Source organism: Lithobates pipiens, unplaced genomic scaffold (genome assembly GCF_037356315.1).
Source record: "Lithobates pipiens isolate NorthernLeopardFrog02 unplaced genomic scaffold, aLitPip1_a1.2 Scaffold_19, whole genome shotgun sequence".
NCBI lineage: Eukaryota > Metazoa > Chordata > Amphibia > Anura > Ranidae > Lithobates > Lithobates pipiens.
Window position 1 is genome coordinate 574,153,699 of NW_027507764.1, and position 26,773 is coordinate 574,180,471.

The 26,773-nt window shown below is 43.4% G+C and overlaps 1 protein-coding gene across 1 annotated transcript in view; it reads right to left on the reverse strand.

The window, feature by feature from the left end:
• LOC143997657 (uncharacterized) overlaps positions 1-26,773 on the reverse strand; it is a 230,127-nt gene that overhangs the window by 125,599 nt on the left and 77,755 nt on the right. Inside the window, exons 12-15 of the mRNA XM_077493378.1 lie at positions 20,306-20,383; positions 16,037-16,072; positions 6,091-6,144; positions 1,058-1,102 (exon numbers count right to left, since the gene is read on the reverse strand). Of these exons, the coding sequence (XP_077349504.1) occupies positions 1,058-1,102; positions 6,091-6,144; positions 16,037-16,072; positions 20,306-20,383 (213 nt within the window). The remainder of the gene's footprint in view (positions 1-1,057; positions 1,103-6,090; positions 6,145-16,036; positions 16,073-20,305; positions 20,384-26,773) is intronic.

Sequence of the window (26,773 nt, forward strand, 5' to 3'; positions counted from 1 at the left end):
CAGGTCATCATTGTCTGTACATCATATGCTTTCATGTACCTTAAAATTAACCAGTCACATACACAAGGGTTCTCAAACTAACAGTACTGCCAAAATTCTGGCACCAAGTACCTCTCATAATCGTGTAATAGATCTTGACTGTTGCCTAGCTTGGAAATAAGCCCAGGCTGTTTTTTTTTTTATTATTTTATTTTTTTATTGATGTATAAGAGAAGACATCCATGGCCCTATTTTTGGATGTGAATGCTTCTTAAACACAAATTATAAGCTAGGAGCTAGCACACCAAGGAATGTTTGGGTGCTTTTTTTTTGCTTTAACAAGGTCTTCAACAAGGAAACTGTTGAAACAATGGCAAAAGTAAAGCCGGCCATAGATGAGTCAAAAACCGAACTGTTGATCGAAAAACGAAAAATGGGCTTTTTTTAAAAAAAACATCCAGCATGTTGGATCAGGCACTTTCGATTGTGCCATGAAAATGGCGTGTCGTGGCTGGCACACGAATGATGTGAAAACAAATGACCTGACGTTTGACAGGAATTTCCGCTCTTTTTTTTGTTTTGTTTTAAAAGGAACAGGGGGTCCACATTTTAGAGGCCCAGATATAGAGAGATGTGCTGCTTGTTGCCATTGCCGGAGTCTGGATTGCAAGTGCCATGCTAGGATCGGAATTCTCGATATAAGGGAAGACTGCTGGGACTTGCAGTTCTTCTTGAAGAAACCTCCTATAGACTCTACCAAGTATGCTCTTGCCCATGTGTAAAGCAGTGACCCTAAACAAAGTGCCTAACATAGGCCAAAAGAACCCACCCTGGAGAAGGTCTCTTATGTGACCCTTGTTTAGCGCCCAACGAAAAGGGAAACATGGAGAACGTGATGACCACCCCATCGCCCTACCCCCTCTAGCCCCACAGGCATGCTGCAAAACATACTAAAGATCTATTTTTGTTTTAGATACACTTTATAATACAATCATGTACAATAATATACCAAAAAATAATTATCTCAGTAACAGTAATTTGATGAATGTATGGTGCACGTATAGTGCAGAAGACATACCGGTTCACCTGGAGGTCCTGGCTCTCCTGGGTTTCCTGGGAAGCCCTAGAAACAAGGGAGGAATAATTCATTAACTCAAATATTGTTTAACAGACTTCAGATCACATCTAATGAATTATGTAGGGATACTTTTTACTGTGTAAATTAGAGAAATACTTATAAAAAAATAAAAATAAAAAAGTTGCCAGCTTTAGGAAATAACAGTAGACTCTACTTTCCTAAGTAAACTCTGACATGAATAATTTTGCTGTAAAGCATAAAATTGCAGATATTTCTCCTAATTAGTAGAGTCAGTTTGTTTTCTTTAGCTGCAAGTACTTGCTTTAAATCCAAAGATAAAAGGGACGAGGATGAGTTATTTCAGAATACAGGCATCTGAGAACGCAGGTCTGGAGACGAATAGCTCTAGGTTTGTAAATTTGATCCATTCTTCAATAGATTTATTTTAGTACGTAACTACGTACATATGCAAATTTAAGTAGCTTTTGCTGCTTTAGGGCCCCTTCATATGTGTGCGTCCCATAATGTATAGGTTTTTGTGGATGAACATGCTGGTGGAAGTGGCATAACTAGAACCTTCAGGGCCCCGATGCAAGAAACCACGAAGGGTCCCCCCTGAACCCCAACCAGGGCCCTTCCCTCCGAGTCCGGCGGTGGAACTCCAGGGCGTGGTCACAGGTATGACCTTTGTGAGCCCTGTAGTTCCACCACTGGTATCAGTAGTTTTTTTAAATTATTTTATTTTTTATTTTTAGGTGCCCCATTGGGGGACTGTCCCTGTCCCTGTCCCCAGAAGAGATGAGGTCCTTTTCTCCAGGGCAGATGAAGTTACTGCCCCCAGGTGAGAAGGGGTCCCTGTCCCCAGGGGAGATGGGGGTCCCTGTCCCCACGTGAGAAGGGGTCTCTGTCCCCAGGGGGAGATGGAGGGGGTATGTAATGGTGTGTGGGGGATGGGGTCCTCTCACTCACCATGACCAAGCTGCAGGCTGCGCACTCATCCATGTTGGCCTGGGCTCCATCCAGTGTGCCGGACGGGCGATCAGCATATCTCCCAGAAAGGCCCTTTATCATCTGTGTATGACGGGGGAGGAGGGGGGCTGGGAGACAAGCCTGCAGTGTCCTCCAGGAGCCGGCTCTCATAGGGCTGCACTGCATCTGTGTGCTTAAAGTCTGTTTACCCGGGAGAAGTATGCAGTGCAGTGTGGGCTGGACTCAGGGGGGCGGGACTCTGGCTGGGGAGAACAGACATCGGACTGAGCGGCAATGCATGGAGCAGGAGAGGGGTACTCTGAGGAGCCGGCCCGAGGACACAGGTCATGCGGGAATGCACAACTAAAGAGCAGCCAGTGTGATAGTCAAGCATGGAGCTCTACTAGTCACCCTCCACCTTCCGACACCCATGTGCATGGTGCACTGGTACCCCTAGCTGCCTATGCTGCTGCCGGCCATATGTAAAAGGGGGCTGCATGGGCCCCCTGCATCACAGGGCCCAGTTGCGGTCGCGACTGCTGCAACCCCTATAGTTACGCCCCTGGCTGGTGGGGCATCTTATGCTGCGTACACACGATCAAATTGTCCGGCGTACTTAGTCCGCCAGACCGCATTTCACCGGACAATCCGATTGTGTGTGGGCTTTAGTGGACTTTTTCAACGTAAAGTCCGGCGGACTTAGAAAGTAGTTTTGAAGCTCAATCTTTCCGCCGGACTTCGGTTTCAGCGGACAATACGTTTGTGAGTATGGTAGTCCGGCAGACTAAGAATGACGCATGCTCAGAAGCAAGTACGAGAAGGAAGCTATTGGCTACTGGCTATTGAACTTCCTTTTTCTAGTCCCGTCGTACGTGCTGTACGTCATTGCGCTAGCAAACGCTGGACTTACCGTGTGTGGCCAAGTCCATTCGGTAGAAAGTTCACCGGACTAACCGCCGGATTGTTTGCCGGACTACTGTAAGTACGCCGGACAATTCGATCGTGTGTACAAGGCTTTAGAAAGACACCATTTAGGTGTCCCTTTAAACACATAATTGTGCCAAAAAAAACACATAGGTTATTCTTGGACACCAGTATGCCCTCTCAAGGTTTGAAAGGTAGCATGTGAGGCTAGTCAGTTGACAGGGCAACAAGTAATGGACTTCAGGTGATCTCTTAAGCCCCATACACACTATCAGTTTTTCTGCTGAGTTTTTCCTTCAGATTTACCAAAATCATATAATATGAGGCCAAACCTTAGAAGTTTCAATGTGTATGCAATCAGGCAGGCCCTTCCACTACATGGGTTTGGTAAACCTGAAGGAAAAACTCAGCAGAAAATCTTATAGAGTGTATGGGGCTTTACTCTAAGGTGACCAGATTTTTAAAATGAAATCCGGGGACATACACTTTTTTTTTTACTAGTAATGGCAGCAATCAGCGACTCACAGCTGGACTGCGATATTGCAGTGGAAAAATCGGACACTAATGCCCTGTACACACGACCGGTTTGCCCGTCGGAATAAACTCTGAAGGTTTTTCCAACAGAGTTCCACTGAAACTGTCTTGCGTACACACGATCACACCAAAGTCCGACCGTCTAGAAAGCGGTGATGTACAACTCGTACGACGGGATTAGAAAAAGGAAGTTCAACAGCCAGTAGCCAATAGCTTCCGTCTCGTACTTGCTTCAGAGCATGCGTCATTTTTGGTCTGTCGGAACAGCATACAGACGAGTGGTTTTCCCCATAGGAAATGGTTCAGTCAGAAATATTTAAAACATGTTCTATTTCTAGGTCCGTCAGAATTTTAGGGGTAAAAAGTCAGATGAGGCATACACACGATCGGAATATCAGATGAAAAAGATTCTGACTTTTTCTGTCTGACATTCCGCTCGTGTGTATGCGCCATTAGTGACACTTTGTGGGAACCAGTGACACTAATACAGTGATCAGTGCTAAAAATATGTACTGTCACTGTACTAATGACACTGACTGAGAAGGGGATAACATCTAGGGCAATCAATGGGTTAAATGCGTGCCTAACAAGTGTTATCTCACTGTGGGGGAGGTGTTTTTACTAAGGGAAGACATAGATCCCAGAAAGCACAGCAGGAGAACACTCCCACTAAGCTGGTTCAGAGAGAAAGAATGACATTCAATTACTTGCCTTGCAAGAACACAGGATCAATGTCTTCCATACTGACAGACTGGCGAACTGCCTTGTTTACATAGGCAGACCACTAGGCGAGTCCGCCGGATCAGCTGATTGGCTCTGATACCCAGAAATGCAGGATCATGTATATAAGTGATCCTGCGCAGCGTGACCGCCCTGTAACAGTAAGTCTGCTATCAAGCGATCGGCAACTGGTTAAGATCATCAGCATTATGATAACTCACAGGCAGGGGGCGCTCTATCATGGATCTGACTGGCTCTGTCACAGTGTGTCACTTAACATGAATGACTGCTGGGTGCTGATTTTGTGAACTTCTGACCAATAAGTGCCCCCCGCTGCCTATGAGTTCTGATACCATCCATTATGCCAGAGAGACAGACACAGTGCAATGTAGTCTATTCACAGACACCCCCAAAGCACACCCGTGTTGAAGCCTTGAAGGCACTGGCAGCCCCACGATTGGATCTGCTTCCCCTCTATTCCTGCTGCGGGACATCATCAGCTGAGCTCAGCTGTGTCTCTCTGTCCCCGTCGCCTCCGCCGGCCTCACAGCCTCTCAGATCTCACTCTCCAGGCCCCGGCTACTACTGGGTGGGGAGCAGAGGAAAATGACTCTGCCGGGGAAGGCAAGGAGATAAGCAGGCAGGCGGCTGGCCGGGATTTGAGCCAAGGCAGAAGAACATGTGAGCCGAGCTGAATGGGCATGTGCCGGAAAATGAAGAAATAGTCCATCCGCTCCGACCAGCACATCATCATCAGAAAGGGACACCGATAATGGAAAAAATACACCCCCTAAACTAGTAGGAGCGGGGGGGTGGGGGGGGGGGGGTGTAATTCAGATTTTTTTTTATTCTGCACTGACTGTCTTTGAAAATTGCCCCAGCTCCTGTTGAAGTCAAAACCGGGGACAAAACCGGAGACAGACTTGGTCTGGGGACAGTGTCCTCAATCCAGGGACTGTCCCCTGAAACCGGGGACATCTGGTCACCCTACTTTACTCCCAAGACAAAGAGTCTGTTTTAGTTGGAAAAAAGTAATGCTAAACATTATCTTTCATATGAATGCCTGGCAATTACCAATACTTATGACAAAATATTTAGACTGGAACATACCCAAACCCATGGCTCCGCTCCAGACTTGATTCCTTTTAAATGGACGACCCAGGTGCTGGCTACCTCAACCTGTCTCCACTCTCAATCAAAAGTAAATAAGCCGCACTCTAAAACACAGCCCTTCTCTCTACATTTAATTCATCAAAAACTGAATCTGCATACATTGATGCCTCCACCCGAAAACCACCTTCCGTGGCGTGTTTCACCACTGCTGGCTTGTTTACAAGGATAGGGGATTGGAAGTGCCCTATATTTCCCCTCTCCTTGAGAGCAAGTCAGCAATGCTGAAATGCATCAGGAAAGGGGGTTTTGGGTTGAGGCATCAATGTATGCAGTTTAATTTTTTTTACTAACTAAAGAGAAGCTACATTTTGAAATAAGGCTTACATGTATTATCGAGCAATATATAGTCAATCAGTGTAATCATTTAACTTCTAATTTTGTATTCCTTATTTCTGATAACATGTGCCACTTGCCCTGTTTGGTCAATAAAACCTGTCTGCAGTCAGAGTACTAGCATCCATTTCTTTTTTTTTTTTTGATAAAATGCAGGCTGCTTGCTCTTAAGACACAGATGTATTCCACATAATGCTAAATGTATTCATTTCAGACATTTGATGGTTCATAATGCTATTGGTATCAGTGGCAGTTTCCCCCTCCTGTAGCTACTGTATTTCAGCTGGTTAGGGTAACTACCCTGTCTTTGTCTGGTGCATGGTTGGATGTTAGGTTGTTGTACTTATTATAAATTCAATCAAATAAATCACAATACTTACATCTTGTCCTGGTGGACCTTGAGGGCCTGGTGGACCAGAAAGACCTCTAGTACCCTGCAAATAGTAAAGAATGCCATCATATAAAAAAGTATGTATATTGTCTTCTGTAACCAAATACAAATTGTGTAGAGAGGTATTTAACCCCAAATGCTGTTGTAAAAAAGGATAGAATAACAAGCAGATGCAAACACTGTCAGCATGTTATTGTTCTCTATCACTAAGATCAGGTGAGCCATTTTTCTCTATACCAAAGATCTAGTGTGTCATTGTTCTCTATACCCAGGTTCCAGTGTGCCATTGTTCTCTATACCCACGTTTCTGTGTGTTATTGTTTTCTATGCCCAGGTTCCAGTGTGTCATTGTTCTTTATACCCAGGTTCCAGTGTGCCATTGTTCTCTATGCCCAGGTTCCAGTGTGTCAATGTTCTCTCTACCCAGGTTCCAGTGTGCCATTGTTTTCTATACCCAGGTTTCAGTGTGTTATTGTTTTCTATGCCCAGGTTCCAGGGTGTCATTGTTCTTTATACCCAGGTTCCAGTGTGCCATTGTTCTCTATACCCAGGTTCCAGTGTGTCAATGTTCTCTATACCCAGGTTCCAGTGTGCCATTGTTCTCTATACCCACGTTTTAGTGTGTTATTGTTTTCTATGCGTAGGTTCAAGTGTGCCATTGTTCTCTATACCCAGGTTCCAGTGTGTCATTGTTCTCTATACCCAGGTTTGAGTGTGTCATTGTTCTCTATACCCAGGTTCCAGTGTGCCATTGTTCTCTATACCCAAGTTTCAGTGTGTTATTGTTTTCTATGCCCAGGTTCCAGTGTGCCATTGTTCTCTATACCCAAGTTTCAGTGTGTCATTGTTCTCTATACCCAGGTTCCAGTGTGTCATTGTTCTCTATACCTAGGTTCCAGTGTGTCATTGTTCTCTATACCCAGGTTCCAGTGTGTCATTGTTCTCTCTACCCAGGTTTCAGTGTGTCATTGTTCTCTATACCCAGGTTCCAGTGTGTCATTGTTCTCTATACCCAGGTTCCAGTGTGTCATTGTTCTCTATACCCAGGTTCCAGTGTGTCATTGTTCTTTATACCCAGGTTCCAGTGTGCCATTGTTCTCTATACCCAGGTTCCAGTGTGCCAATGTTCTCTATACCCAGGTTCCAGTGTGCCATTGTTCTCTATACCCACGTTTCAGCGTGTTATTGTTTTCTATGCGTAGGTTCAAGTGTGCCATTGTTCTCTATACCCAGGTTCCAGTGTGTCATTGTTCTCTATACCCAGGTTTGAGTGTGTCATTGTTCTCTATACCCAGGTTCCAGTGTGCCATTGTTCTCTATACCCAAGTATCAGTGTGTTATTGTTTTCTATGCCCAGGTTCCAGTGTGTCATTGTTCTCTATACCTAGGTTCCAGTGTGTCATTGTTCTCTATACCCAGGTTCCAGTGTGTCATTGTTCTCTCTACACAGGTTTCAGTGTGACATTGTTCTTTATACCCAGGTTCCAGTGTGTCATTGTTCTCTATACCCAGGTTCCAGTGTGTCATTGTTCTCTATACCCAGGTTCCAGTGTGTCATTGTTCTCTATACCCAGGTTCTAGTGTGTCAATGTTCTCTATACCCAGGTTCCAGTGTGTCATTGTTCTCTCTACCCAGGTTTTAGTGTGTCATTGTTCTCTATACCCAGGTTCCAGTGTGTCATTGTTCTCTCTACCCAAGTTTCAGTGTCATTGTTCCCGAGCTTATATGTAATTTGTTTACCTGATGTGAATCTATGTTATAAATGGCTGCATTACTTTATATGTTCTTTAATTTTGCTCAATAAAAATCTTTATCGATAAAAAAAGTTGTGATTATCTATTTTATTTTTGGAATGCTGTTTTGGAAGAGAATTAAGGAAACGCCACATATATACAGTATACATATATACAGTATATATATATATATATATATATATATATATATATATATATATATATATATATATATATATATATATATATATATATATATATATATATATATATATATATATATATATATATATATATATATGCGACACAAATGAGATTTGATGTTTGAAAACCATGCATTCAATGAAAATGTAATTCTTTGCTTTCTTCATTAACAATAGAATGGAGATATAAACGGTGAGTCCAGATAAAAGCAGAAAAGATTTAGTTTGGGTTTTGTATAATCCAACACGCTTGTTAAAAAGGGAGATTTTTACTACTATTTGAGCACTACAATAAAATAATCTCCCTGGCTTGCCTTCAGGAGGTAATTGGGAGAGACATTCACTACTCTATAATATTTTACATTTATTGCAAGTAGCAAACTTGAAAGTGCAGAGTGTTCGTTTTCAGACTTCCGACTACACAGAATTTACAATCGAAATGGAAAGAGTTTAGGACTATGGAAATGAGGGATAATAAAAGAATTTTCACAAAATTGCCAGTATAAGCCCTTGTACATACGGTCGGAGATTCCGACAGAATGTGTCCGATCGGACCGTTTTGTCGGATATTCCGACTGTGTCTGGTCTACGTCGGACTGTTTCCGTCGGAGTATCCGACGGACCAAGTTTTCCAACTTGTTGGTAAAATTTTCCGACAAAATGCTCCGATCGGACATACTCCGATCATGTGTAGAGAATTCCGATCGGACAAAGTGCCACGAATGCTCAGATCAAATTCCTACACCAAAGCTATTGGCTACTAGCGTGAACGTAGTCCTGTCGTAACGAAATAACGCCACCACGTTCTGAATGATCGGATTTTCCGACAACTTTGTCCAACCGTGTGTATGCAACAGTTTCGGACAAAATCCAGCGGACAAAATCCGACGGACAAAATCTGACAGATTTGGTTGTCGGAATGTCCGACCGTGTGTACAAGGGCTTAGGCTACTTAAAGGAAAGGAACTCCAACTTGGTTAATAATCTGTTTAACATCCCCAGTTCTGAGTCAGTTCTGAATGTATCCATAAATGTGATTAAAAACTCAGTCTCTCAGATGTCACATAAACGCTAGTTCAACTGCCGGACATGCGGTACAATGCAGTGAATTGCCTTGCACTGCGCTATGCTTAAAAAAAGTACTGCATGCATCATGCCCATACATGCCACTGCAATGCGGGCAGTGTAAACTGGGTACAGAGAAGGCAAGGCATTTGCCATGTCCACGCGGTGGGATTGCGCTGGAATAGCCGCCCAATGCAGTCCCACCGCATCTGGTGTGAGCCAGTCCTCAACCAGCTCAGCCCCGGAAGATTTGGCTGCTGAATGACCAGGCCATTTTTTGCGATTCGGCACTGCGTCACTTTAACTGACAATTGCGCGGTTGTGTGACGTTGCACCCAAACAAATTTGGCGTCCTTTTTTTCCCACAAATAGAGCTTCCTTTTGGTGGAATTTGATCATATCTGCATTTTTTTTTTTTTTTACGTTATAAACAAAAAAAGACCAACAATTTTGAAAACAACACAATATTTTGTACTTTTTGCTATATTAAATATCCCAATTAAAAAAAAAAATTATCAACTGGGAATGTGAAATTAGAGTTTTTGGGGTTTTTTTGGGCAATTTTTCAAGGTGCAAGTGGCTCCAGAATGTTACAGAAGCTCCACTTTTTGCTCAGTTTAGGCCGATATGTATTCTTTTACATATTTTTGGTAATAAAAATCGCAATAAGCCTATATTGATTGGTTTGTGCAAAAGTTATAGCGTCTACAAAATAGGGGATAGATTTATAGCATTTTTATTATCATTTCTTTAACAGGGATTTGTGTGTTTTATGTCCCTGTTCTGCCTCTTGTGACCGCGATCGCTTGTGGCCGGCAGTCATTGCAACCACTGGCCACGAGAATCGGCACCCCCACAGTGCAGCGGGCGTGCACACACACCAGCTATTCCGCTTAAAGGAGCCAACGTACAGTTACGACGGCTCGCGGGATCGTGCCAACCTGCCACAGTATAATGACGGCGACTGGTCGGCAAGCGGTTAAAGCAGGGGTCTCAAACTGGCGGCCCTCCAGCTGTTGCAAAACTACAAGTCCCATGAGGCATTGCAAGGCTGACAGTTACAAGCATGATTCCCACAGGCAGAGGTATGATGGGACTTGTAGTTTCACAACAGCTGGAGGGCCACCAGTTTGAGACCCCTGGGTTAAAGTGTATTTATAGCCAAGAAACTTTTTGGATAGAGTGGGGAAGTATTGGAACTTCTGTCAGGTCCCATCATATCATACAATATACATCATATGAAATGATGAACACCCGACTTGGTAAACAGTAGATGAATCTGGCATCCAAATGGCCCCATAGAAGTTCTTCTATAGCAGTGATTCTCAACCAGGGTTCCTCCAGAGGTTGCTAGGGGTTCCTTCAGCATTGGGCAATTTCTGCCTCTCAGATAAGTTCCCACTGACACCATTGATAGTTAAAAATATTTGTAAGGAGGTAATTCTTCCCAATGACCACTAGTGTAAGGACCATTGTTCCCACTGACCATCACACTACTTGTTGTGGAAATTTTAGATGTATTTATTATATATATTGTCATAAGAGTCCTCCTGTGTTCATTCTCCCCCAGCCCGCTCTTTTAGAGCTGACTGGGGCAGACTGACGCTGGTTGAGATCCGTTAGGTAGTGGATAATATCTTGGGGTTGGAAAGAAAGGTGTTTGCGGAGTGGGGGTATGTCCACCAGCAAAAGGGCCCCTGTACATTGTACAGACGATCGTCTGGGGACATATGCTGGCTCTGCGGGCATTGGTTGTGTGCGGATGTGTGCGCATTGTCTCTGCTGTGTCTGATCAGCACATGGAGATGGGCAGTGCATATCTGTAGATGGCTTTCCATTCACAAGAGATGTAGAATTATCCAAGTATACATTGTTCTCTGGAACAATGTATATATTAAGGATTTCTATCAACGGAATTATAGTCATCGTTCATTGGTTTTGTATGGTTTCCATCATTGAAAGCATTTGGTCAGTCTGTGTAACAGACTATTTGAATGTATACATGTCTGTAAATGTACCTTGTATTGTATTGTATTGTCCTTATATGGGCATTAACATCCTGTTACTGCTGTGAGGTCATACCCTTTGTGGGAGGTGTTCAGCTGTTGGAGGCAAACCCTCCAGGGCGTGGCTTCCAGTGGGAAAAGTAAATAAAAAGCTTTGGTCAAGGGGGCTCTCTGGCTGGCTGACGATGAAGCAGAAGGAAACACGGCTGTTGATGTCTCTTTAATGGGTAACCAGGGAGGGGCCTGGCTGAGGAGCAGCCAGGCTGAGATGAGGATGTAGGTTGCATTGGGGATGTCTGGTCATTGGGATGAATGTGTTGGAGAAGGTAACCTAAAGCATTATATCATTAAGGCGGAAATGGGTGCTTATTGGAAGCACAAAGTAGGTAGTGGGGCTGTGTGCATAGCATAGCAGCCAAATTTATATGACATACTGTATTATGAGTTGTAGATTTTAAATTTTTAGCAGGGGTTCCCTGAGACCGGTGAACTATTTCAAGGGTTCCTCTGTGTTGAAAAGGTTGAGAAAGGATGATCTATAGCAGGGATATTCAATTAGCGGACCTCCAGCTGTTGTAAAACTACAAGTCCCATCATGCCTCTGCCTCTGGGTGTCATGCTTGTGGCTGTCAGAGTCTTGCTATGCCTCATGGGACTTGTAGTTCTGCAACAGCTTGAGGTCCGCTAATTGCATATCCCTGATCTATAGCATGGGTGCTCAACCTGTTGCCCTCCAGCTGTTGCAAAAACGAAAAATTCCCATAATTTATAGGTGGTGGACACTTTGTACAATTCTCATCATGCCTCTGCCTTTGGGAGTCATGCTTGGAACTGTCAGCCTTACAACGCTTTATGGGACTTGTAGTTCAGCAACAGACGGAGGGCCACAGGTTGAGCACCCATGATCTACAGTAACCACGTTGGGTTTATACGCACATGCATGTTGGATGCTTAGCTGTTTTATGGAACTATACTTACCACTATGGCGTGAAGCTCTCCTGACTTCCATCAACCAACCATGTGCAAGGAAAAAATTCATTCATTTTCCTTGCACATGATTCAGTATTCTTTGGAAAGTGAAATTCCATCACTTTCATTAAGCACAACTTTACTTGCAAAGTGAACATTCTATTTGCCTTTAGTAAATCAACGCCAACATGTGTGGTGACCGAACTTTATCTTCATTCTGGCTTCATAAAAATATAGTAATACCTTGGATTAAGAGCATAATTTGTTCCAGAAGAATGCTTGTAATCCAAAGCATTTGTATATCAAAGCGAGAATCGCTATAGGAAAAAATGGAAACTCAAATAATCTGTTCCACAGCCACTGCTGGTCTATACAGTACCGCATGTGGCCAGAGGTGCGGGGGAGCTGGAGACACGCAGAAACTCATGAAAGCAGTGTCTCCGAGTGTTTCCGAGTGTGTCTGAGTGTCTCTGATCATCTCCGAGTGTCTCTGGCGCCCCTGCACCTCTGGTGGGACTGCAGACACCAGCGGCTTGTATCCTGCTCATCTTGTGAGACAGAATTGTTTTTTTTTAAATAGCTCATATTGTGAAACACTCAGAAACCGCATTACTCGCAATGCGAGGTTCCACTGTATGATGCTTATTAATATACTGTATAATGGGTGTGCCACGTTTGTTGCTTTTGGACGGATTTGCATTTAAAGTGCCTGATGGTGCAAGCACTCCACTTTTCATGCACTGAAGGATTTGTTAATCCATAGTTGCATACTCACCCTGACGGCCACAAACACTGATATTTTTCCTATGCTGGCACCATTGCATAAAATAGTACTGGGATATAAAAACATTTGATGAATACATCTAGAACAGCCTTTCTAAACCTTAATAGTCCAAATGGACTACTGAATTTATTTTCAGGTCTCAGGGAACCCTTAGTAAGAATGGTCTATTAGGGGCCATTAGGAAAATTCCCCTGACATTGGTGGTCTGTAGGAAGAATGAACCCTTACAATGGTGGTTGGAATGCCACCCTTACAGTTAGATAAAAATATAATTGATGTCATGCTACTGGCCAAGTGGCAATGGAACTAGAAATATGAAGGCACCATTAGGTGGTAGATCAATTAGCCACAGCTTAAGCAACTTGTGCAGGAACCCCGATAGAGAATGGCTGATCTAGACTATCTGGATACACACATACTCTTTATTGAAGCATATCTAACTGGATCCATTTATAAACTTGTATTCCCACCCTGATGGGTTGGACTGCCATTAGTTATTAGGAAAATGCCTCTTACTTTGGGGGTCAGTGGGAACAATGAACAACTTACAGTGGTGGTTGGACTGTCACCTTTATTGTCAGATATAATCAGTCCAAGACCTCCTACTCTCTAGTTCCCTTGTCACCTCCTCCCATGCTCTCCTCCAGGACTTCCCCCGAGCCTCTCCCATCCTTTGGAATCCCCTACCCCAATCTGTCCGACTATCTGCTACTCTATCCACTTTTAGGCGAGCCCAGAAAACTTTTCTCTTCAGAGAAGTCTATCCTGCTTCCACCTCACAACTGTACTTCTATTTTCTACATCTGCTTATTCCCCACAGTTATTACCTTTTGTATCACCTGACCCTCCGTCTTAGATTGTAAGCTCTAATGAGCAGGGCCCTCTGATTCCTCCTGCATTGAATTGTATTGTAACTGTACTGTCTTCCCTCACGCTGTAAAGCGTTATGCAAAATGTTGGCGCTATATAAATCCTGTATATAATAATAATAATAATAAGATCATTGGTTTCATACCAAGTGGCCAAATGGGGATGGACCTGGAAATATGAAGGCACCATAAGATGAAGATCAATTAGCCACAGCTCAAGGAACCCTTAGCAACCTCTAGAGGAACCCTAAATGAGATTGGCTGATGTAGTCAACCTGGATACACAAGTACTCTTTATGAAGGCATGTCGCTCTGGATCCATTTATATACTTGTATTCTTATCTTGTTGGGTTGGACTCTCCTTGTGTCGGGAGGCATGGAGACAGCTCTACTCACCCTAATTTGAGAACGGGTATCTTATAGTATGTTCATAGATTTCAAAAGTTGACAAGCCTTTTGTACCAGCTGTTCCAGGGAAGCCATTGTTTAAGGATTTTGGAGTATGCAAGTGTCTCGGAAGCCATTAAACTTTCATAGGAGTAATGAGTGTGTACAAGAGTTATCACATCTATTATTGTTGGGACCTTGTTTGTCTTTTAATGCCTAGTAATAAGCATTCATACTGCTAGTAGTATGTAGGTAGTTATTGTCCTACCATGTAGTGGAATTGAGTCAATGTTAATGTTTAGAATGGCTAGTTGTGTGGTGATCCTACAATGTAGTTGAGTAATGTCAGATAGTATGTTAGATATGTCTGATCAAAGCTCATTCGGACATGGACATGAACAAAATATGTGGTACAGTGTTCATGAAGGCATATTTTTTCATATAATTTGCTGTGGTCCTAGATTTCATTCTCTTCTATATCTGAATACATTATATGCTATTGAGTGGGTCTCAAAGCAGGATCTTGTTCAAAAGGTTGTGGCAGAAAAACCTACCAACGCGCGTATTTAAAATAAAGACTAATCAATTGTCAGACTGGAAATACTTCTGAGATCTCATGGCAGGAGGTCACATGACCCAATGCCTACAGGTTCGATCACATGACTAATGCAAAAAGGGGAATATTAGCCAATCTAAACCCTGATCTTTTGCTTTAGCAGAGACCAAATTGGGTAAGGATTTTATTATTTCTATTACCATTTATCATTTTCAGCAGTGGCGGCCTGTGTATTGTGTATTGTGGGCGTATGGGCGCTGCCCCCCCCAACACCTCCGGCGTCCTCCCTATTCATGTGCTCGGCCCCTTTTTAGGACACCAGACACATGAAATACTATGGCAGGGATGGGGGGGGGGTGTCTATTTTGAAGCACATGATTAGAGCCAGAGGCTCTAATAGGCTTCAAAATAGGGTGGGCTCGGGGTGCAGAGCATTGCGTCCTGATCCCACCCTGTTGTGTGGCATAGTGAATAAATTTTCGCTATTTTCACACTAACGTTCCTCCCTGCCAATCAGCAGGCAGGTCGGGGAGATCTGTCTCCCGATTGGCCAAAGCATTAGGCGATCCTTTTGGGTGCCTAATGCTTTGGTGGAAGAGGAGACAAGAGGACATAGGAGCCGCAGGCGCCGCATCCTGCTGAGGAGGAGAGCTTCTGGGGAAGAGATGAGAGCCGCAGAGGAAGAGAGCCGCAGAGGAGAAGAGCTACTGGTTCCCGCTGAGGAGGAGAGAACCATCACTCCAGGAGAGAAGCGGTAGGTGCCGCCAGACCGGCCGTGGGAGGGTGGGGTTTAGTGAAGTAACAACCAAGCCTGGCTGCATTTGATGGGTACAAATGGCTGCATATGATGGGACACAAGTGGCTGCATATGATGGGGCACAATTGGCTGCGTATGATAGGCACAGTGGCTGCATTTGATGGGCACAATGGCTGAATTTGATGGGCACAGTGAGGCTGCAATTTATGGGGGGGGGGGTTCAGCATTTTTCAGTTTGTTTGCGCCCCCCAAAAATTTTGAGCATCAGCCGCCACTGATTTTCATAGCATGGTGGGTATGGTAGATTGGGGATCACACTTGAAGATAGCTCAGTGCTGATGTTGTGCCTTTTACATGCAGTCTGCAAATTTGAATGGATGTCACTTTATAAATGTGACAGCATTTAGGATCATATATGAGATGACACACCCTATGAAAATTCAACTGATTTTGGGGAAGGTATTGGCAAATAGTTTTTACACACTTCGAGATTGTTACAGTAGTTGGTTTGTTAGTTTGAGGTTGATTTACATATTATGTTGTTAGGAAAAGGCTTAAAGTTTAGGATTAGTCCAAGAATTTTTTTTTTTTTATTATATAAATACCTGTTCCCCTTTTTCACCTGATGGTCCTATCGTGCCCTGTAAGAAAATAAAAAGTGGTTGCAACTTGTTCAACAAGGTGGTACATAGACCAAAAGCAATGCAATCAGTTCACCAAAAGCCAATCTATATAGTGCGAGAATAGTGAGCACTCGAAAAGCTGAGAGAAGCTATCACTACGGATGACAAAACCTCACAAGAGAGCAAAGAAAAAGGTGCAGCGCTCTATCCAATTAGAAAATCAGTTGATCATAAAGTGCAAATGTGCATTAAAGGGGTTGTGAACCCTCGTGGTTTTTCATACTATGCATTGAGGTGAAAATTCTCTTGCAGTGCAGCAGCACCCCCCCCCCCCCCCCCAGTGCCCCCGTTTTATTACTTACATGAACCCTCTCTTTCTCGTGCCAAGGACGAGCACACCAACACCAGCTTGAATCTTGTGTCCTGATTGGCTAGATTGATAGCCATTGGCTCCAGCTGCTGCCAATCAAATCCAATGATGCGGGGAAGGCGGGGCCGAGGCCTGCTGTCTGTGTCAATAGACGCAGTAGTCAGACGCGGGAGCGTGCCTGCACGGGTGTGCCAAGGGAGAGGGCTTCTCTGACGGGGCACTCGAGAAGAGGAGCAACCGGGAGAGCCGCAGAGGGACCCCAAAAGAAGAGTATCGGGGCCACTCTGTGCAAAACCAACTGCACAGAGGAGGTAAGTATGACACCTTTGTTTTTTTTGTTTTTTAAAAACCACAAACCTTTACAACCCCCTTAACTGTAATATATAATTTGCATAAATATATATAAGACAAACAATGTGGAACTATTAAAAATAAATAAACGACCAAAGAGTCCACCAAAGCTGTCTCTTATTATGAAAATGTATTTCCCAAGTAATTACAAAGACATCAAGTGAAAATATCCCATTTAAATCATTCCTCCATGTCACCCGAGGTACATCCACAGTGTGTTCTAATCTTCCACCTTTATGCACTCACCAGTGGTACGGATAAAGCCAGCTTATCAAACACTCCAGCTACAATTACTTCCCATTAGACATGTGCAATTCATTTTGTTCCGAATTAGTTTTTTTTTTCAATTACGATTAATTCGTTAATTCGGAAATAGCAGAAATTAAGGAAAACCTGTTTAACATATTTTTTCAAATATTCGGAAATTCAAATATTCAGAAATGTCCAAAAATAAGAACGAAAATTGAAAAGAACGAAAATCAACCAAAAATAAGAACGAGAATCCGAAAATTCTAAAATCTGAAATAATAACTAACTAATACTAACTTAACTATTACTAACTATTAAATTATAGGTATTGGAATTTCCTTTCAAATTTGTCTGATAGTGAACGTAACGAATACAAATTTGTCCGAAGTTAACAATTATCCGAAATAACGAATGCCCTATCTAAATGAATGGAATGTAACAAATTAATAATAATATACAACAATAATATAATAATAATATTATAAAAATGTATTATTATTGTTATTAACTCATTCCGCTCCATTTGTTTATATGCGGCATTCATTATTTCGGATAATTCGTAACTTCGGATAAATTTGTATTCGTTACATTGAAAAATGCCACGTACACACGACCAGACTTTCCGGCAGACTAGGTCCAAAAGGATTAGTCCGTTGGACAATCCGATCATGTGTGGGCTAGTCTGATCATTTTTCGAAAAAATAAATAAAATCAGACGGACCTAGAAATAGAGCATGTTTCAAATCTATCCGATGGACTAAAATCTCGAAAACCGTTCGTCTGTGTGCTGGTCCGATGGACCAAATACGACGCAAGGGAAGCTATTGGCTGCTGGCTATTGAACTTCCTTGTTTAGTCCCGTTTACATCATCACATACAAAATGAACAGACTAAGTCCGTTCGTGTGTGGCCAAGTGCGTTCGTTCGGAAAGTCCGTCGGAACTCCACCGAAAGTCGGTCGGGAAGACCGTCAGACCTAGTTTGTCGGAAAGTCCGGTCGTGTGTATGCGGCATTACAGCCAAATTTGAAAGGAAATTCCAATACCTATAATTTAATAGTTAGTAATAGTTAAGTTATTATTAGTTAATTTGTTATTATTTTAATTTTCGGATTTTCATTCTTTTCATTCTTTCAAATTTTCAGATTTTCTTTCTTATTTCCGAATTTTTGGATTTTCATATTTTTTAATTTCTAAATTTTTTAATTTTCGAGTTTACGAATTTTCAAATTCACAAATTTACGAATTTCGATCAAGAGGAATGATCCGAAAAACAAACAAAAAAAAAAATTACGAAATGAAAACTAACAAATTTTTCAGCAGTGTGCATGTGGCCTACTTCCCATTAGAATCTCCTGAGTACTCTCCTCTTGCCCCGCTCCACGGCAGCTGAATAAGTCAGTCCTAAGAGGAAATTCTCGCTGTACAGGCATGACTGGGGATCCTCTGTGGGGGGATTATCAGTTTTCACCCACACTGCTCACTCAGCTGCCATTACCCGAGATGCCGGGATCCCACCACGTAATGGCAGCTGAGTGATCGGACACAGTTTTGGTGGACTCTTTAGTTGTTTATTTTATTTTTAACAATTCCACTTTCTTTGTCTAATATGTATTTATGCACATTATATATTACAGTTTATGCACCTTTGATTTGAATTTTCAAATTGGGTAGAACGCTGCAAATTTTTCTTTGTTGTAAAAGCCAATATCTGTTCTGTCAATGGAAGTGTGAGATTTTTGTGTGAAACCAATATTTATTGGCATGTTTCAACATTGTGGAAGAAAATCCAATCATGTGGAGGAAACAGTTCAACTACAAGAAGGGCATACCGTATAAGCTCCATCAACATTGGTCCTTGATGGTAATCAAAATCAGCACTGCCAAGTATGAATTTGAACCACTTGGCCTACTGGATCCAAGTTTTTTTTTAAAGAGTTGCTTAGCTAAAGAACGGAATATCAACTCTTATATCTCAGTGGCCTCAGTTCTACTCACTTGTCACACTCATTATACGGGGAGAAGGACCCTTCCTGTTCTATATAAAAACGAATTAATATATCACCAATCACCTAATTTTGGGTGGACTGGCTTATTCAAATATAACTAACTCAAACAACAAAAATGTAATATACTGTAGCTAGGGATAAGGCCATGGTTATGTGCGAACACAAGTCCAGACCGAACTTTGGCTGCTCGGGTGTTCAGATGATCGCAGGAGCATTTACCTGTTTGATACTGTCAGGGCTGGGCCCTTCCTTCTCTGAGCTGGCCACTCAGCTGTCGGCTAATTGCCATCTCCTATCTATCCAGTTACTCGGCTGTTGATGATATCCTGCTCGTCAGTCCTGCCTACGTAAGCCACCCAGTCCAGAGGATCTCTGCCTTCGCCTTGGTCAACATCACAGAAACTATCTCCTGCGATCCTGATCAAGACTTGCTTTGCTAGAATGCCTTCTGGCTCCAGATCCTGCTTGCTGTTCCTCTACATTGATCCCTGACTTCTGGTTTGGCTGACTATCCCTTCCGGTACCTGAGCTCTGGCTATGTTTTGACTACATTTGTTCTTTTTACTTTTATTATTAAACAAGTGTGATTTAACTGTAATTCTGTCTCAGCCTGATTTCATGGTTTCTGTCAGATACAGATTTTAGGGAGAACCTCACACTAACAAAAAAATAAATAAATAAAATAAAAGTGTCAGGGATGCCCAAAAAATTCATACCGGACTCCTAATCCTAAGGCTGGCCAGGAAAGGGGTGAGGATGAGTGTTTTTCCCTTCCCCACAAACAATATCAGACACCCATGGGGGGGGTACCTTGCCCCCTTGGAAAGGCATCTTGTCCCCATGTTGATGAGGACAAGGGCCTCCTCCCCCTGGTAATTGTGGGGATCTGCAGATAGGGGGCTTATCGGAATCCAGAAGCCCTCTTTAACAGTAAGGGGGCACCCAGAGAGCACCCCTCCCCCAATTTTGTCAGCGGCAGTGATGTCAGTGACCCCGCCTACTTGTATAAAACTGTCATCTGTAGTTCACAGAGGAGAACTGGGCACTGCTGATAACACAACTTGTGTCTTCAGTGCAGAAGAGGCAAAAAGCACAGGAAGCTGTGAACTTTCTGGCAGGATTAATAAGTATTTTTCTGTATTTGTAGCGTTTTAAAGAAGACAAATCTTGCTGAAAGTTTTTCTTTTTCTTTTTGCCCTGACAGATGCCCAAAGTATTTTTATTCAAGAACTTACGAACTACATTAACCTAAATTCTGCATTATATGACTTACTGGAATGCCATCAATGCCTACTCCTGGAGGTCCTCGGGCACCAGGTTGGCCAGGGAGACCTGGAGATCCTCGATCCCCCTATATAAAAAAAATAAAATAAAATAAAACACACATCAATATAACTAAACAGTGAATCAATAAATACAAACATGAGCTTGTTTGAAATCGTTTTTACAATTCCTGGAAAATATTACTGTAAAAAAAAAAAAATGGCTTCAGGCAAAATACAAATTTTTATATACCAAATTGGCAGGTTCTGCATTAATTGGATATTTAAAATGTGTTTAAAATTCATTAAAAACATTATATTAAAATATTAAATCATTAAACTTTTCTGTTAAAAAAAATATTATATCATTAAAATGATCTATTAAAATGTATTAAAATGTATTTAAACTACCGTATATAAAAAAAAAACAAAAAACTATACTTAAAACCCTTTGAGCTAAAAAAAAAAAAAGACACAATACAACACATGTATGAATACATTAACTTTAGGAGGAGGAGATGTGGTGACTAAGAAAGCAGAGATTCAGCAGTATTTTTTTTGCTGTATTCATTTATCATATAAAAGTACACGTGTTCACATGGAAGAGGCTATAAGTAAGGAAGGAAGGATGACGCTATGTGGAGTATCATAATGAGATCCTAAGAATATTATTTTTGGCCTAAGCTCCATCAGTCTGAATTTCCTCATGATTTTCTTTCATCCAGCAGTCAATCACACGAGCTTCATACTATAATCTGCTTCCTTACAACCATCCTAGTTTTCACTAACTTCTTGCTATAGGTATGTACAGCAAGATACCAAATACTCTGCAGGTAAATGTAGATACTGATTATCAACACATGGTGTAATAAGGAACATTTCAGAACCATGGAGGTGAAAATATAACTCAAGTACATAACCTTCTACCCACCAGCCTGTAGTGCCTACTGCCCCTTCACCTGTACAGCGTACTAACCCTTCACCTGTACAGTTTTCTGCCCCTCACCTATACTGCCTACTCCCTAATCACCTGTACAGCCTTCTGCCCCTTCACCCGTACAGCCTTCTGCACCTTCACCCATACAGCCTACTCCCTGCCCACCTGTACAGTCTACTGCCCCCTGGCCTATAATGCCTACTCCCTACTCACCAGTACATTCCACTCCCTGCTCACCTCTACAGCCTACTGCCTGACCTGTACAGCCTTCTGCCCTTTCAGCTGTACAGCCTTCTACCCCTTCACCTGTACAGCCTTCTGCCTCTTCGCCTGTACAGCCTTCTGCCTCTTTGCCTGTACAGCCCCTTCCCTTGTACAGCCTTCTGCCCCTTCAGCTGAGCTGTGCAGCTGACTCCCTGCCCAACTGTACAGTCTACTGCCCCTCACCTATAATGCCTACTCGCTGCTCACCTGTACAGCCCACTCCCTGTTCACCTGTACAGCCTTCTGCCCCTTTACCTGTACAGCCTTCTGCCCCTTTACCTGTACAGCCTTCTGCCCCTTTACCTGTACAGCTTTCTGCCCCTTTACCTGTACAGCCTTCTGCCCCTTTACCTGTACAGCCTTCTGCCCCTTTACCTGTAAAGCCTTCTGCCCCTTTACCTGTAAAGCCTTCTGCCCCTTCACCTGTAAAGCCTTCTGCCCCTTCACCTGTAAAGCCTTCTGCCCCTTCACCTGTACAGCCTTCTGCCCCTTCACCTGTACAGCCTTCTGCCCCTTCACCTGTAAAGCCTTCTGCCCCTTCACCTGTAAAGCCTTCTGCCCCTTCACCTGTACAGCCTTCTGCCCCTTCACCTGTAGTGTCTACTTTCCCCTCACCTGTAGTGTCTACTTTCCCCTCACCTGTAGTGTCTACTTTCCCCTCACCTGTAGAGTCTATTTTCCTCTCACCTGTAGAGTCTATAAACATGTGCAATTCGTTTCAGTTCTGAATACAAATTCAGACAAATTTTTGGTTATTTGGAGATTTGGATGTAATGAAAAGTAATTCATTTTGTTGAAATCCATTAAAATTCATTTAGTTTATTCGTTTTCTAACAAATTCCAACTTTTCAGAAAGATTCGAATTCGGATCGGTCGAAATACGATGGACCGATTCGAATTCTGTGTGAAGAAATAGCTGGTTGTTTAGCAGCGGGCCGGGAAGCCGGCCGCCAAAGTCCTTAACCATGATGAGTCATCTGTCAGCGGGCTTCCCCACTGACAGATGAATGTAAAGAAAACATTGCCCGGCAATAGAAAAATGTAAAAAAAAAAAAAAAAACGACCTGGGATCCCCCCAAAATCCATACCAGACCCTTATCTGGGCATGCAGCCAGCAGGTCAGGAAAAGGGGGGACGAATGAGCACCCCCCCTGCTGAACCATACCAGGCCACATGCCCTCTAGATGGGGGGGTGGGTGCTATGTGTGCCCCCCACCCCAAATCACCTTGTCTCAATGTTGATGGGGACAAGGGCCTCTTCCGAGAAACCCTGGGCTATGGTTGTCCCCCAGATCCTGCCCCTACTATGTGAATGGGTATCAGGTACATAGTGCCAGTACCCATTCACCAACAAAGTGTCAAAAAATAATAAAAACAGAGACAGTTTTTGACAAATCCTTTATAAAAAAAATACAAAAACAGTGTCCCTCGATGCAACAAAAAAAGCCACCCACCGACCCAAATATGAAAAGTCGCTCTTGCCGACACGGAGGCAGCTCTATGCCTACTGCAGGCTCCTCCATTTGACAGTTCTTTTATAGGAAAAGGGGTGGAGCCACCTGTCTCCGTCACTTGGCACTCCCTTCTGATGTCACAAACTGTTGCATGCTGGGCATGCTGATAAAGGTCTGGTATAGATTTTGGGATGGACCCAGCGGCATTTAAAAAAAAAAAATTGGCATGGGGTTCCCCTTAAAATCCACAGCAGACCAGAAGGGGGCAGTTTTTTTAAACATTTTTCTATTGCTGGGCAATGTCGGCATTGTTTTCTTTACATTCATCTGTCAGTGAGGAAGCCCATTGACAGATGATGACTCATAGTTGTTAAGGGCACGGGCGGGTGGTTTCCCGGGCCCGCTGCTTAACAACCAGCTATTTCTTCACACAGAATTCAAATCGGTCAATCATCCGAATTCTAATCCTTTTGAAAAGTTGGATTTTTTTTTAGAAAATTAATAAATGAAACAAATTTTAATCGAAACGAAATGATATTTAACAAATTCCGAAACCAAACAAAACAAATTTGATAACAGACCGAAATGAGTAACATAACAAATCTACCCAGAACTAAACAAATGTTTCCGTTCTGCACATGTCTAAATGTGTCTACTACCTGCTCACCTATACAGTTCACTGCTTGCCCACCTGTACAGTCTATAACCCCCTCCCCTTTACAGTCTACAGCCCCCTCAGTTGTACACTCTACTGCCTACCCATCTGTCAGCCTACTGCCCTATCACTTTTACATTATACTGCCTGCCCACCTGTACAGCTTACTTCCTGCTCACCTACACAGTCTACTTCATGCTCACCTGTACAGTCTACTGCCTGCTCACCTACACAGTCTACTTCCTGCTCACCTACACAGTCTACTTCATGCTCACCTGTACAGTCTACTGCCTGCTCACCTACACAGTCTACTTCATGCTCACCTACACAGTCTACTTCATGCTCACCTGTACAGTCTACTGCCTGCTCACCTACACAATCTACTTCATGCTCACCTACACAGTCTACTTCATGCTCACCTGTACAGTCTACTGCCTGCTCACCTACACAGTCTACTTCATGCTCACCTACACAGTCTACTTCATTCTCACCTACACAGTCTACTTCATGCTCACCTACACAGTTTACTTCATGCTCACCTACACAGTCTACTTCATTCTCACCTACACAGTCTACTTCATTCTCACCTACACAGTCTACTTCATGCTCACCTGTACAGTCTACTGCCTGCTCACCTACACAGTCTACTGCCTGCTCACCTACACAGTCTACTGCCTGCTCACCTACACAGTCTACTGCCTGCTCACCTACACAGTCTACTTCATTCTCATCTACTCACCTACACAGTCTACTGCCTGCTCACCTACACAGTCCACTGCCGGCTCACCTACACAGTCTACTGCCTGCTCACCTACACAGTCCACTGCCTGCTCACCTACACAGTCTACTGCCTGCTCACCTACACAGTCCACTGCCTGCTCACCTACACAGTCTACTGCCTGCTCACCTACACAGTCCACTGCTGGCTCACCTACACAGTCTACTGCCTGCTCACCTACACAGTCTACTGCCTGCTCACCTACACAGTCTACTGCCTGCTCACCTACACAGTCTACTGCCTGCTCACCTACACAGTCCACTGCCTGCTCACCTACACAGTCTACTTCATGCTCACCTGCACAGTCTACTTCATTCTCAACTACACAGTCTACTTCATTCTCACCTACACAGTCTACTTCATTCTCACCTACACAGTCTACTTCATGCTCACCTGTACAGTCTACTGCCTGCTCACCTACACATTCTACTTCATGCTCACATACACAGTCTACTTCATTCTCACTTACTCACCTACACAGTCTACTGCCTGCTCACCTACACAGTCCACTGCCTTCTCACCTACACAGTCCAATTTATTCTCACCTGTACAGTCTACTTCATTCTCACCTACTCACCTACACAGTCTACTGCCTGCTCACCTACACAGTCCACTGCCGGCTCACCTACACAGTCTACTGCCTGCTCACTTACACAGTCTACTGCCTGCTCACCTACACAGTCTACTGCCTGCTCACCTACACAGTCTACTGCCTGCTCACCTACACAGTCTACTTCATGCTCACCTACACAGTCCAATTTATTCTCACCTGTACAGTCTACTTCATTCTCACCTACACAGTCTACTTCATTCTCACCTACACAATCTACTTCATGCTCACCTGTACAGTCTACTGCCTGCTCACCTACACAGTCTACTTCATGCTCACCTGCACAGTCTACTGCCTGCTCACCTACACAGTCCACTGCCTGCTCACCTACACAGTCTACTGCCTGCTCACCTACACAGTCTACTGCCTTCTCATCTACACAGTCTACTGCCTGCTCACCTACACAGTCTACTGCCTGCTCACCTACACAGTCTACTGCCTGCTCACCTACACAGTCTACTGCCTGCTCACCTACACAGTCTACTGCCTGCTCACCTACACAGTCTACTGCCTGCTCACCTACACAGTCTACTGCCTGCTCACCTACACAGTCTACAGTGCCAGTACAGGTCATCCCCTCACTTATACATCCTACTGCCCTCTCACCTGCACACAATCCTGCTCTCCCATTTGCACAGCCAAATAGCAACACACCATGACCTACTGTCTGCCTAGCTAAATAGCCTACTGCACGCTTGTCTACACAGCCTACTGCCCATCTGGCTAAACAGCCAATTGCCTACCCACCTACCCACCTATTTTGCCTACTCCCTGATCCCTGCTAACCTGCACAGCCTGAAGCCCAACTGATTCCCAGCAGCCTTCACCACCAGCTGGGGTTTGTTCCAATGATCCTCCTTTTAGTGTGTGACAGCCATCCTCTGCAACAGAACGTTTTATTTTGGTGGGATACTTTCAAAGCATATTTCAGACTAAAGGGAAGCAGAGATGGGTGATTTCTCTTTCTTTAATGACATCACTGAGCTACTTGGGTGGGTGTTAAGAAGGCAGACCATTCCATTAAACCAGGGGTCACCAAATTTGGCCTACCGCAAGATTATTTCTGGCCCTCTGTTGTAAGGAGGGGTCTCTAATGGAGACTCTCATGTAAGGGGAGACTCTGATAGGGACTCTGATGTGGGGGGGAATTTTGATATAATGGAGTATTCTTATACGAGGTACTTTGATGGGGACCCTGATGTAAAGGGGGACTCTTTTGTACCAAAGGGTAATCATAAAATACCCTACAATGGTGTAGGAGCCTTCTATGTTTTTTACATATGTATCATTAAAATTTTTCCTAACATTACTTCATGATGCGGCTAATTTCACAATTTTGTATTTTTAGGATATCTTTAATATTTACATGCTGTTTGTGCTGTTCTAAAAGGCCCTGATGAATCGGGGTTCCTGTGAAACGCGTAGACTCGCACAACCTGGGTCAACCAAACAGTAAATTGTATCTTCATTTAAACTGTAATGTTTTAACTTTTCCCATCTAAGGATGGCAAATAAAGTATTTGTATATCTTTTAAAAAAAAACAAAAACATTGTGTTATAAATCATTATTCATACCCCACCGAGGCACATGCAAAATCCCACCCCAAGTTTTTCCAAAGAGGGTCTCTGATGGGGACCATGATATAAGGTGGGGTATTTCTGGGTCCCTGATGTAAAGAAGGACTCTGATGGGAACCATGACATAAGGTGGGGCATTAATGGGGACCCTGATGTAAAGGGATACTCTGATGGGGACTTTGATGTAAGGGGGGACATTGATG